The 13,127-nt window shown below is 50.6% G+C and overlaps 6 protein-coding genes across 6 annotated transcripts; 5 read left to right on the top strand and 1 right to left on the bottom strand.

The window, feature by feature from the left end:
- Window positions 1-371: 371 nt before the first annotated feature.
- AYO21_01057 (hypothetical protein) lies at window positions 372-1,988 on the bottom strand (the record flags this gene model as incomplete). Its single annotated transcript, XM_022651041.1, has 1 exon — window positions 372-1,988. The coding sequence occupies one exon, from the start codon at window positions 1,986-1,988 to the stop codon at window positions 372-374; it is 1,617 nt and encodes a 538-aa protein (XP_022516519.1).
- A 571-nt stretch (window positions 1,989-2,559) lies between these two features.
- On the top strand, window positions 2,560-3,459 carry AYO21_01056 (hypothetical protein; the record flags this gene model as incomplete). The annotated part of the gene is made up of 1 exon (XM_022651040.1): window positions 2,560-3,459. One exon carries the CDS (start codon window positions 2,560-2,562, stop codon window positions 3,457-3,459), a length of 900 nt encoding a protein of 299 aa, XP_022516518.1.
- A 1,831-nt stretch (window positions 3,460-5,290) lies between these two features.
- Window positions 5,291-7,054, top strand: AYO21_01055 (hypothetical protein; the record flags this gene model as incomplete). The annotated part of the gene is made up of 2 exons (XM_022651039.1): window positions 5,291-5,468; window positions 5,535-7,054. The coding sequence occupies 2 exons, from the start codon at window positions 5,291-5,293 to the stop codon at window positions 7,052-7,054; spliced, it is 1,698 nt and encodes a 565-aa protein (XP_022516517.1).
- A 503-nt stretch (window positions 7,055-7,557) lies between these two features.
- On the top strand, window positions 7,558-9,120 carry AYO21_01054 (hypothetical protein; the record flags this gene model as incomplete). The annotated part of the gene is made up of 3 exons (XM_022651038.1): window positions 7,558-8,014; window positions 8,074-8,246; window positions 8,296-9,120. The coding sequence occupies 3 exons, from the start codon at window positions 7,558-7,560 to the stop codon at window positions 9,118-9,120; spliced, it is 1,455 nt and encodes a 484-aa protein (XP_022516516.1).
- A 702-nt stretch (window positions 9,121-9,822) lies between these two features.
- AYO21_01053 (hypothetical protein) lies at window positions 9,823-11,579 on the top strand (the record flags this gene model as incomplete). Its single annotated transcript, XM_022651037.1, has 2 exons — window positions 9,823-10,026; window positions 10,074-11,579. The coding sequence occupies 2 exons, from the start codon at window positions 9,823-9,825 to the stop codon at window positions 11,577-11,579; spliced, it is 1,710 nt and encodes a 569-aa protein (XP_022516515.1).
- Window positions 11,580-11,874: 295 nt separating this feature from the next.
- Window positions 11,875-13,007, top strand: AYO21_01052 (hypothetical protein; the record flags this gene model as incomplete). The annotated part of the gene is made up of 3 exons (XM_022651036.1): window positions 11,875-12,228; window positions 12,292-12,745; window positions 12,826-13,007. 3 exons carry the CDS (start codon window positions 11,875-11,877, stop codon window positions 13,005-13,007), a joined length of 990 nt encoding a protein of 329 aa, XP_022516514.1.
- Window positions 13,008-13,127: the final 120 nt, after the last annotated feature.

Below are 13,127 nucleotides of genomic sequence, written 5' to 3'. Positions count from 1 at the left end.
ATGCATGGATTACATGATTGCATAGCACGCTCTAGCGAGGCTGTCGAGCACTCAACAAGAGAAAAAAAAGCTGGGGTCAAGTATATCACAAAAACGAAATGAATTGCAAGAAAATAATGTGGTAGATAATCTGGTAGAGCACCAGCTTGGGGAAGGACATTTTTGCTCCGCAATTCAGATGTCATTGATCCCTAAAGCAGCGCCAGGCTTCATCCTCAGATAGGAAATGCCGACTGCTGCTAGATATTACTCCGAGTTATCGAGTTGTATCGACCACAGAATTTGCCAAATAATTCATTACATGTGTAGGGCTGTTTCCTATGCAAAGTCCTCCTGTGATTGTCCATACCATGCGACTCCGTGATCCGCTTTCAATGAACAACACTAGCAATCCTTCGGTCCTTCTTAAGAGGCGAGAAATCGGCCAGTGGTTTCGCTTTACCCACAGATTTTGCCTTCAGATTGACGCGACCCAACACCCCCCCTTTACCGGCGAGCCCGCCCCCTAGGCTCCTGATCTTCGGTGCGGGCGCGCTCTCTTCTTCGTCAAAGATATTGGCTCGCTTGGCCAATGTCCTCTTCTTTTTGAGAGGCTGTTCTGTATCCGAACCCATGGTGTCAGTTGTCTGTCCTTCTGTATTCTCCTTGTTCGTCCTCTGGCTTTCACTGTTATGCGTATCTTCTCCGTCACTTTCCATATTCGAATCCTGTTCAATGACTTTATCAGGAAGTGGATTTTTCAATGTGTCATTTGCCTTTGAATTGGTCGTATCTTTCAGAGGCTGGACGCCTTTTCGCCTGGAAGCTGGTCCGGTCGATCTTTTCGCAACTGCTTGCTTTTTCTTCAGCGGCTGAACCAGGGCCGACTTGCCCTCTTCCTCGACTAACCCATCCACGCGCTGAGTGGCGCTTCCGTTGTCGTCCTTTGAACCCTCAGCTTCGTGCTCGGCCGGCGTTTCTGGCAATATGCTAAGAGTGCGGTTCAGGAAGGGTGTGATGGAAAAGGTTGATTTATCGCCAACGTTCACTGAAATTCGAGGCTTCTTTGCCGCATGACCGCCATGCCCCGGTGTGCCGATGGTCATGTCTGGGTCAAACCTAGCGACATTTCTCTTCCTAGGATTGGCCGCAGCTCCTGACCCGTTAAGTCTTGCCTTGGTCAACTCGGAAGATTGCGCCATCTGCGCTGCCTGTAGTTTCTCGATTTCGTCTTGGGCTTCCTTGAGTTGGTCTTTTGTCGACCGGAGTTTGTTACGGAAAGCATCCAATTTTCCTTCCAAAACCTCCTTCTCGTTCTCCCAGTCGCTCGTTCTCTTCCTGCTTTCCCTTTCCGTTTTCTGGGCATCCCGCTGTATTTTCGCAAGCTCTTTTCTCAAACTCTCGACTTCTGCCATCAACTCCGAATCTTCACGACTGGAGGACTTTTCCTGTGCCTTAAGTCTCTGAACGGTTCGTTTTTCCGTCTCGAGCTCAACTTGAAGAGAACTGACTTCTCGCTGCAGAGCCAGCTTTTCGGAGAGAAGTCTTTGGTACGCTGAGTTTTGGGATCTGAGGTGCTCTAGTTCGGGCTTGAGGGTGTTTAGCTCTCTGGACAAAGCCAGCTTTTCGGCAAGAAGCTTGCTTGCGTCGCTGCTCGCTGCATTTAAGACGTTGACTTCTGTTTTTAAGTACTCGAGATCGCGTAGGCGCGCCTTGAGGTCCACCTGTGCTTGTTGGAAGTCTGCCTCGACATCGGCCAGACGTCCTTGAAGCTCCTCGTTAGTCTGCCGCAGATGATGCTGCTCGTCTTCGCCACTCTCGGCTTGTTCCCGGAGTCCGTCATTTTCGTGTTCGAGAAGCAGGAGCTGGACGTGCAGTCCGCGCACTCGCTCTTCTTCGTAGATGCGCTCTGCCGCTTTCAAAGCGCGCTCGTAAGCAAGTTCGAGTTGGGTGGTTTCGAAGGATTGTGCGATCTCTGTAGTGTCCATGTATGCTAGTTGTGAGTCCATTTTCCAATAGCCCTTCAGCGAAGAATAAGTTGCGTATGATACAGTTTAGTGATGTTGAGAATCCCTCCCGCAGTGTTTTCGGTTTATTTACAGCCCATCTGAAAACGGACTAGTGCTATTCTCTAGCACGGATTAATAGCAGGGTGCGTCGCCAAACTTTCCTGAAGAGCTCAGTCGGCACTAGCCTCGGCCACTTCGCCGCCGCGTTCTTCGGCTCCCGGTTCACGCTTGATCGTCCTTCTATGTAATTACCAACTATCTACAGGCACAAGGACACCGAGCGCCACTAAGTTTCATTCGTCCTCCGGCTGACTTCTGGTCACGATGTCGCGAAGTCATTGCCAATGCTTCGCTCTCATGCCTTTCTGCCCATTTTGTACTGATTTGGGAAGTAGGATACGAACAGTAGGAAGCAGATCGCTGACACAAAAATAGTCACTTGATTGCAGACTATCTGTCAAAACGCAAATCTTGAGCTTCATGCTTTCGTTGACATTTTGCAACATCTCTTGTATCCTAAAACCATCACATTCAGGTTTGTGTCTTTTGCGAATTCACTTCTAGAGAAACCATGTCGGAAGTAGTCCTGCCAACACCCACCTTGCTCAAAGAACGGCTGGGCAAGGTGGCTCTTGTGACCGGAGCAGCGAGTGGAATAGGCCTCGCAACTGCGCGACTATTTGCCCAGCACGGTGCAAAGGTTATTGTGGTTGATCTGGATGCAAAAAAGGTGCAGGCGGTGGCATCAAGCATTGGTCATGGGTGTGACTCTTACACGTGCGACGTGTCATCCTGGGAGCAACAAGTCGCCCTATTCGATTGGGTAACTGACACATACGGTCCGCCAAAGATAGTGTGTTTGAACGCTGGCATCGATCCCGAGCTTGCAACAATGGAGTCAGCGTCGGGCAAGGAGCGAGTTGCAAACAACTACCTGGGGGACGAATATGATTCTTCTGGCAGTGCAAGTCAAGCGTCCAAAGAGAACCGACCACTTCTCAAACCACCACCAAAAATGGTCTTCGACGTCAACTTCTATGGCGTCCTTTATGGGGTCAAATTGGCTGTGCATCATTTTGGGGACAGAAAAGGAGGCCGAATCATCATTACGGGATCTGCTGGCTCGTACATACCGGTCCCCTATCAAGATGTTTATGTGGCATCGAAGCACGCTCTCATGGGATTGATGCGCAGCACGTCCCGAAGAGAAGAGTTGAGGAAGAAGAATATATCGATTTCTATGGTCGGGCCTTGGTTCACACGCACTGGGTTAACAGCCAATCTACCTCCTGATGCATTCCAAGGATTCGAGGCAAGTGAACCGGAGGATGTGGCTTTGGGTATTGCATACCTGGCAACTGCAGAAAAAGATGTAGATATCAATGGCAAATGTCTGTGGATCAGAGGCAAGAGGTGCGTGGAGATTGAAGGTGCATATGAGAAATGGTTGGGACAAATGATGGAAATATAAGCACGGGCTTGCAACACTGTAGATGATCATGATGATACAAATATTTCGACTCCATTATTCCAGCAATAGACCCAATAACATGACATCATCTGAACGAGGGAAGATACAGTCTTCTTCTGCCATGTTCGCATAGAAACTCTCAGCGTGTCTCGTCCATCTCTTGTCACTGTGTCGCGTGACGTGAAATACATCGCAGTTTGCCAGCACGCCTAATGCAGGGAACGTCTCCATCCCTCTTACATTCGTCTACCTTGAATTTACATCAGACCAAAACTCGATTCTCCCAAATGCTACCAATTCTCACCCTTGCCACCAAAGCATGGCACGACTCAAATCGATGTCGGATCGGAAGCAGCTCTTCTCGGGCGCCGTTGCAAACACCAAAGCACGGGACGAAGCTACAAGCGAGACGACCCTAGACCTGCAGCTGGCCGGATTTGGCTGAAACAGAGGACGCTGGCACTCCCACCCACCTGGTCACTACTTTGGAAGAGGATCATGTCGTTGCACGGTCAACACAAGTTGAGCAACCCCCGACGACTCTGCAGACTCTGCTTTTGGTGAATCCCAGTGAACTGAAAGAGGTGGTACCTTCGGGCAAAGACGCCCCTCAATGCGCGTCGTCTGGGTTTCTGGCTGGCTCACCAAAAATCGAGCGCAGACTTGATGCTCTTGCCAGACCCACAGCAAATACCGCAGATACCCAACACCCGACTTACCTCTCAAGCCGTCGGAAGGGTGTCATTGGGATTGGGATGTTTCATGCTCTTTGTCAGCAATCACTGCACTGATACTGGGTGCCACCTAGCTGTGGGAGTAATATCGGGCTCTGGGGTGGACATACCATGGGCTCATGGTCCACGCCTGTGTGACTGATTCGGTGTTTGGTGACACCCGAGTGACCGGTTCTGACGGGACCTCCCCATGCTGGTACTCCTCGGTCTGGGTCTTCTGGAGCTGGCGCCTGCGTATCTTGCGCCTCTTGTGGAGTAGAGTTACTGTTTCAGGTAAGAAGATTGTCGTCTACTCTTCTTCTCGAGTCAGTTTTGCGAGGACCAAGCGATCCCAATGAACCAGTCAGATGGCAATGCCTGGAATCGGGATGGCTCCTGGCACCCTTTTCCCCTTTCCGGCATCTCGGCCTCAGGGCTTCAGAGAAAGATTTGGTCTTGTCTCACTCAACACAGTTATGACCATCAGGTTTGGAACCATTTTGCGAGGACGTTATTTCCTCGACCAACCCTATGGGGCTGCTCCACTCTACCTAACAATTTCTCAGGTTTGTGAACTCACAAGCTGGTAGACTCGATTTCCTCGCGCACACTCAAAGCAGTGAATCGAGCTCAATAATTTGAGACTTTCTTGATGTGCAGAGGACTCCCTCTAGCAGCGGATATGTCTTTCGCCGTCCCGATTGTTATCGGAAGGCAAAGAGAGTTTCTGCTTATTAACTTCGGCCACAAGGCTCTTCAGTCCATTGATCAGCTTGATAATGATTGTATTTCCCGATCCCGTATGGTCTGCATATTTGCCGAGAACCGATGTTCCGCTTGAAAGAGCCGGTTAAAAGCAGAGAGGTGTGATATGCACTCAACCTCGATACAGAATCTTGGATTCAAGCACATGCTGCTCATTTAGCGAGCCTTGCGCCGTTCATTGAGTCCTCAGCTGACTTCCTATGCAGGGATATTAGCTCAGCAGTTCTGCTTGGATTTTGGCCTTCTCGAGGGTTATATTGCAAAGATGGCCCTATTCTCGGGCGGGAGTTTGGTCTCTATTCGTTGTCATACCATTTTTGGAGATTGCCAAGTGATGACATGAATATGAGAGGATGCGTACCTACACATTTTCCACTGTGAGATTTGTACCGCAGCTTGATTCCAAGGCCACACAAGTTGAGAAGGAACTTGAAATTGCAAACCAAAAATCACACGCTGCGAAATGGTCTCACGAGAGGCGCAAGAAAAGGAAGCAGGCACTGAAGGAAGTTTTTCTGTCTGAGGATCAAGGTAAGTCGAGCCATCTCTGGTTCCTTGATGTGCATAATTCAGATTGACATGTTCCTCAATGCTCAGATGACCGCGCAAATGCCAAACATGAACACTTGTCAGAGGTCCGGGAGGACAAACGTGGCTATGGTGACTTCGCGCTTTACAGGGCAGAGAACATTTTGCAAACCACGACGTTCCACACTACCAAAGAGGGCGCCTCAAGTCTCCTGGAAATTCTCCCTGGCGGCAATTCAGACCCATTCAACGCTCAGGCTCTACGGATCACCCCCGAGATCAACAAACTCATAACGTTCATACGAGATGGCTATTTGCCGGGTGTCTATATCACTTCATACATGAAATTCAGAGACGCCCCGCGTGGAGCTCCAATGCTCACGACAATCGGTGAGGGATTCCACGTTTTTGGTCGACGTACTGTAGCGAAAGTGTGGAATTCAATGAAGGAAGAATTCTCCGATGAAGGACGAGCGCTGTCGTGGTGTTCAAGCTACATTCCAGTTTTGGCAAAGTTCTCCTCGCCAGATACGGCTCGAGATCTACATTTCCTGGCCATCAAGATGCGGACGAAGAGCATGAAGATCTTGAAAGATCGGATCGAAAAGCTATCTCTTGATATTCCGCCGGATATATCGTTGGTCTCACAGATTGTCTCGCTCTTTCGAGCAGCTTGCAAAGAGAACGACATCGCCGCAGCAAGGATCCACGCAAACATCATTCAGCGTCTGGTTGACAGAGTCGAGACTTCAAGTCTTCATATCCGGACGTTGTTCATGACCTGTATGAATAACGACACAGAATTGGCCATAGCTCAAATGCGAAACACCTTCTTCGATTTTGAAAACTGGGTTCAGAGACAGATTGCTCGATTCTGGGTGGAAAAACCTGAGACGCACATGCCCCCATTGCCTATTCAGTACAAGGCCCTCCATGATAGCATCCAACTGGATGCCACTCGCCAAGCGGCGATCAGGCTTCGACAGTACTTGCTCGTCCGGTCAACCACTGTCAATCTGAATGACCCTGTAGACCTTAATCGCACGGATGCGGTCTACACGATCTTCACAACCTATTCTCAGTACGATTCCGGAGCCTTGATTAATGCGTACATCAATCTCATCGCCGGTAGGGTTGATGGAATCTCAGCACCTTGTCGACTTATTGAAGCATCACTGGCCCTGACGACATTGCACATATTGCGACGAGGGATCTTTGAAGCCACTGTGTACGGTTGTGACCACCGAACTAGTCATCACATGATCACCATCAATCATCTCGAGGGCACGATGAGGAAAGCCATGAATATAGCAAGAGACGATGCACTGACCCAGTATCGTGACGCTCTCTTGTGGATATTTTTCTATGGCGCAAGGTTTGAGTGGCGGGTAAATCAAAAGATCAAAGGCATCATGCCACCAAGGACCTGGTTCACTAAGATGTTTGCTCGACAGGCAGAGATCCTGGAGCTCAATGAGTGGCCTGAAGCACGACATATCCTCCACCGCTTTGTCTTCTACGAGTTCTTAGAGCCTTCTGTGGCCACATGGTTTGCGGAGACGTTGAGCGGCGACACTCCGGCCCAATGAAAGGGGATCAAGGCCTGCCCCAGGGACGCGTGGGATCGCCTCCTTGATCTATTCTTGTACAAGTATAGAATGTATGCATCGATATCACGACTCGTTGTATTCCTCAACATGGAGCCAGTGAAGGAGCGAACATACCTCCACCGAGATACCACCAAGGACGGCAATCTCCCTTTGCATAACGATTCTCAGCATGAATCGTCCAATACAATTGCGTTTTTGGAGACGGTGTTTCCAAATCCGGCTGTCAGAATCACGCAATCTGCCATGATATTTGCACCACAACGATTCAGCCAATCCTTCCCACAACGGTTGGGAGAAGCGTCATGGATCTATGCGCTCGAATGCTGACCTTCCTACAACGGTATCGAGGATCTATATGAACCACTCCGTTCCCTGCAGCTATCTCCTAGCCATGTCCACGCTTCTGTTGCACTCTCTACCTTCTCTTGAATCAAAACCCGTTGTTCGGAGAGAGCGAGTGCCGGTAGTAACGACATAGGACAATGGCTTCAATCGAAAAAGCCCCCCTCGACAGTTCCAGCCCAACAGAGAAAGGTGTTTCCCCGACCGGTTTCGATGAAAGTCTTGAAGGTCATATCAATGAGCGAGCTCTTGTGCGCAAGCTCGACCTCACCCTTCTTCCAGCCCTGACCTCGCTGTATCTTCTTTCGTTTCTCGACCGGAGCAATGTCGGCAATGCACGTATCGAGGGCCTGGCAACCGACTTGAATATGACGGGAGACCAATATCTAACCGGATTGACGCTTTACTTCATCGGCTATGTTCTTTTCGAAGTTCCCTGCAATCTGATTCTGAAAATGTGGACTCCGAGATTTTGGCTGCCGACACTGACGCTCACATGGGGTGTCGTGAGTACACTCATGGGTGTCACTCAATCCCGTGATGGCTTTTTTGTTGTTCGATTTTTCCTGGGAGTGGCTGAATCTGGACTATTTCCCGGTATGTAATCCTCTTCCCGTGGCCCTAAGCGTCGTTGGGCTGACAATGCATGTCGGCAGGCATCGTCTTCTACTTGTCAATGTGGTACAAGCGCAATGAGCGACAGTTTCGCGTGGCTCTATTCTTCAGCGCAGCTTCGCTGGCAGGAGCTTTCGGTGGTATCCTCGCATGGGGGATTGCTCATATGAGAGGAGTTGGTGGCTATAATGGGTGGAGATGGATATTTATTCTGGTCAGTAATCCTGTTCAAAGTCATCGTGCGCATACTAAAGGCTCCGCAGGAAGGTCTACTTACTGTTGTGGTCTCGATAGCTGCATACTTCTTCATCCACAACTACCCAGATACAGCAAAATTCTTGAGCAACGAGGAGCGAGAGTACATCCAGCACCGTCTCAAGGTCGACAGCGATGCAACCCAGGACGAGAAGTTGGACTGGAACAACGTCAAAAAAGCCTTTACTGATATCAAATGCTACCTCTACGCCTTCGGGTTTCACACGCTCTCACTTCCCCTATACACGTTGTCACTCTTTCTTCCGACCATCATCAAGTCTCTTGGATATTCGTCGGCCCAAGCACAGCTTATGACTATTCCACCTTATGCAATCGCTTTTTTCCTTACCATTGGCCTTGCGGTGCTCTCCGAGAGATATTGCACCCGGACACCATTTATCCTGATGTCGTCGTCCCTCGCCATCATTGGATACATTCTACTCCTTAGCGACCCAAGGCCGGGCGTGTCATATGTGGGAATCATATTCGCTGCAGCCGGCATCTATCCATCCGTGGCGTTGACCCTTGCCTGGCCAGCAAACAATGTCAGTGGTCAGACCAAGAGAGCTGTTGCCAATGCATTGCAGATCTCGCTGGGGAATCTGGGAGCTGTTCTCGGTACCCAGCTCTATCGAACAGAAACAGCACCCAGGTATTTTCTGGGTCACTCGTTCGCATTGGCCTACATGGTGGCTAATTTGATCGTGACTACGACCTTGTGGATGGTTTTGAAGAGGCAGAATGAGCGAAGAGAGGCTAGAACAGCAGAGAATGCTCCGGTCGATGGGCCCTGGCTTGGAGATGAAGATCCGAGGTGGAGGTTTCACTTGTGAGGAACGGCGATCTGGAGCATTCGTGTAATGGTAGAATCCGTGCGTTAAATGGGCAGGCCTATCTCAGGTCACATCAGTATGACTTTTGTTAGCCTGTTGGATTCAGACGGAAAGAGATGTCTTTGGAATTGACTTTACGGGTGTCTGGGCCATAGCGTGTCCTTGGGAGACCCATATGCCAAATACACTTTGTTCGGCCCGTACAGGTAGAAAGGGTCAAGAAGTCTGACTCCACGTGAGGCGGCAGGTAGGGAGAGACTATGGTGACAGTCCGGTCAGTTTTGAGTCAGCCATTCTCCACTGCGCCAGTTAAGCGAAGCCGTTAAAACAGCAGCCTGCGCAAAGTGGGCAAAGGGCCAGCCAGTCAAATGTATCAGAAGTTATCACTCTTTCTGCGGCACTCCCAACACCCATCCCGCAACGATAAACGCCATTCGCCCATGAGGACTTACTCTGATCCTTCTGCTATGCACAATTGCTCGGTGCCAACCGAAATGCCGCGGCGTGACAAAGGTGGCTACCCGTGCGACGATGGGTGCGGAGGGCCTGGGGTTCTTGGGAGAAGTCTTAAAAGTCCAGCCGGATGCCCATCTTCAACGAAGCGGAGTCTATTCTATTCGACCCTCGCTCTCTCTTTGACACGCAGAGACCATCTTCTACTTTCCTCGAGTCCAGTGCGGACTGTACTAGTCTCACAGCGCGATGGAGGCTCCAGCCGTTTTGTGGGTCAATTATGATGCTCAAAATATGAAGACATTGCCGCATCGGCACCGGGTATTCTCGCACATTCAGAACAACTACCGCAGCTGGGAGCGACAGGAAAAAAACAAAGCCTTACGTGCCTCTGTGAAGATTCCAGGAAGGCTTAAGCAGCCGCAGCCGCAGCCACAACCGCCGCCATCAGTGGTAAGGACGAAGCCTGCTTGTTTTCAGAATGTCTAATGTTGGTATAGCATCAACCTGGTCCGTCCAAGGACAATGCCGTTGGCGATAATGTGCCAAGGGCCGAGCAGGGCACAGACCCAAATGACGAGAATCGGCGTCTCATGCTCCTACAAGAGAAACGACAGCTCCAGACCCTGTCACCAGTCACCGTCCTCAACAAAGGCAATTCTGATCCGTTTAGCGCGTCCGCAGTCCCCATCACTGTGGAAGAGAATAGGATTGTGACCTTCTACCGAGATATCCTTATTCCCGCAACATGGCGGCTCGATGTCAAATCCAAGGACAACCTCGCAAACGCTCGTGCCAAAGTTGACTGGCGGGTGTGCTCCGCAGGGTTACTGGACAAGGGAACCGCTCTGGCTTTCATTGGCAGCAATGCTGCACTTGTCGCAATGTGCACAGGAGCTGACACTAGTCAAGGTCGGTCCCTGGTACAAAAGTCTTTGGTCTACCGTGCTAAGAGCACGGCTGCATTGCGGCAGAAACTGGCCGGCATATCCAAAGTCGATCACTGGATCTGGTGGCACATTTTCATGATATGGACCGCTGAGATCGCGGCAGAAAATGTCGAAGCAGCGCAAATGCACGGGAAGATGCTCAGAAAGTTCGTTGACCAGCACTTCGAGCAGGGCCGAGGTCTTTTCGACAAGCTCGACGAGATAGGATTGACGATGATCGAGCTTTTGTTTTTCTTTCTATACGCAGACCTGAATATGTCCACGCAGCTCTTGACCCCTCCTGCTTTTGACGTCTACGAGTGGCTGCCAAAGGCCTTCGCGCCGTTTCTGCGAGCCATCGAGCCGACCCTCCCCCCTGCGCCGTTGGATTTCTACCCCTTTGACCCGACGATCGACTCGGATGAGATGACGGCTTGCATCAGGCTGTGTCGCGAGATTTGTGCCCGATGGCGCCGTAGGTGGTCCGATGGGCTACCTGCCAATGTTGCCACAATGCTTCTCGGCTGGGGCCAGTATAGCTGGGGCATTGCTCTGGGAACGCTGGTCAACCGCTATTGCCGATTCAAGCAGCTCGCCGAGACGGATTCGGGACCAGAACTCGACTACGATTACGCCCAGCAATACATTTCCATCAGTGCTGTCAAGTGGTCACGGGCTCTTACTTTCCAAAACGATGTCTGCGGTAAGAATATTTGGGCGGGGAATGTGCTCGAAACATTGCGACCTCTGCTTGTCAAGAGCGAGCGTCCCAGAGACAGCCCCGAATGGCATAAATGGAAGAATGCGAGACTCTGGGCTTTCTACGTCGGCGCCATCTATGAACAACGCCGTCAGCAGCCTGCCTTGAGCAGCGAGCTATTTGATGGTTGGTTCCACGAACAGTTTGCGCGTCAGGCTCACGATATGGGACTCCTCACCTGGGAAGACACGGTCGACATTCTGAGTGGCTTTCTCTTCGATTCCTCGGTCTCTCAAACACAAGGATTCTGGTTCCAAGACACTATGAAGCTACAAGCGGAGTCACTGTTGGCGGGAGTGTCGGAAACAGTGAACTAGATCTGCTCAAGAGTGTAAATGTGCAAGATTGAAAGCATTTTATGCACCTTGGAATGTAAAAACCAGACCTTTCAATACGACCGAGATGAATCCTCCATATTTTCATCCATAGAGACAACTGGGTGTCCTGTGCATCAAGTGGTTGTAGCGGAGGATGCAATTGAGCCCCATCTGAATGATTCGTAAAACATGCAACTTTGCCGAAGAATTCAATTGAACACCCTGTCTCGCGGGCTGTAGTTTCCCAAGTCCCCTCTCCGTATCCAAACTCCTTCATCTTGCCCAGGCCAAAGACATGCGGCTATTGAGACTGCTGGCGCTCACAGCGCTCTCCCTGACGGCCGGGGTCTCCGCTAAAAAGGTTGCCACGACAAACAAATTCGACACCTACTTTGCCAAACAGGCCTCCTCCGCACCTTTCGAACTCGACGAGAAAAGCTACTATGAACTGACAGCCTCGCCTCGGGACTACTCTCTGGCTGTCCTGCTGACTGCTCGAGATGCCAAATACGCTTGTGGGATCTGTCGAGAGTTCGATCCGGAATGGAGCATTTTGGGGAAAAGCTGGCAGAAGGGCGATCGTAATGGGGACAAGAGGTTGCTTCTGAGCACCATTGATTTCGATCAGGGCAGAAACGTCTTCATGAAGGTTTGTTGGTGGCATTAGTTCTGGGACGGTGACGAGCTCTTTGCTGACAGACTTCCCATACAGCTCCAACTTCAAACCGCTCCTGTCCTCCTCTTCTTCCCCCCTACCGTCGGCGAGCATGCCAAACCTGAAGGTCAACCCCTCCGACTCGATTTCCTCGGTCCTCAATCGGCTGAAGGCGTCTATGGCTGGCTCCAACGCCATCTCCCTCCTGGCGATTATCCTCCCATCGTCCGACCTATCAACTATGCAAGAATCGGCGCGTTCCTGACCATCACCTTGGGCCTGTTCACATTCATTACTGTCGCTTATCCCTACCTGATGCCAATCATTCAGAACCGCAACTTGTGGGCGGGTATCAGCTTGATCATGATCTTGCTCTTTACTAGTGGCCATATGTTCAACCATATTCGCAGGGTACCCTATGTTGCTGGAAACGGACGTGGGGGAATCAGCTACTTCGCTGGCGGGTTTCAGAACCAGTATGGGATGGAGACACAAATTGTCGCTGCAATGTGTAAGTCTGCCGGCCGACGACAACCAGTAAAATACAGTCTGTCTATAAAGATGTTCTTGCTAATTCTTGCCAATTACCAGATGCACTCCTCGCCTTCGCAACGATCAATCTAGCTTTGCGAGTGCCGCGGATCAAGGACCCCAAGACCCAGCAAGCCGCGGTCATCATCTGGGCCGCGATCCTTTTCGGGATGTATAGCTTCTTGATGAGTGTCTTTCGGGTCAAGAATGGAGGATATCCGTTCTGGTTGCCACCATTCTGATTACTGCGGAGGACAACCCAGAGTAAAGAAATTCGTGATTTATACAGGGGGGCTCCAACGAGCTTTTGTAAAAGTGAACATGGGATTTTGGTGTTGGACTGATTGATAGAAGGGGAAAAT

The sequence above is a fragment of the Fonsecaea monophora genome (assembly GCF_001642475.1).
Source record: "Fonsecaea monophora strain CBS 269.37 chromosome Unknown Scaff4, whole genome shotgun sequence".
NCBI lineage: Eukaryota > Fungi > Ascomycota > Eurotiomycetes > Chaetothyriales > Herpotrichiellaceae > Fonsecaea > Fonsecaea monophora.
Note: the sequence above shows the minus strand (reverse complement) of the source record. Positions and strands in the feature narration are given on the sequence as shown.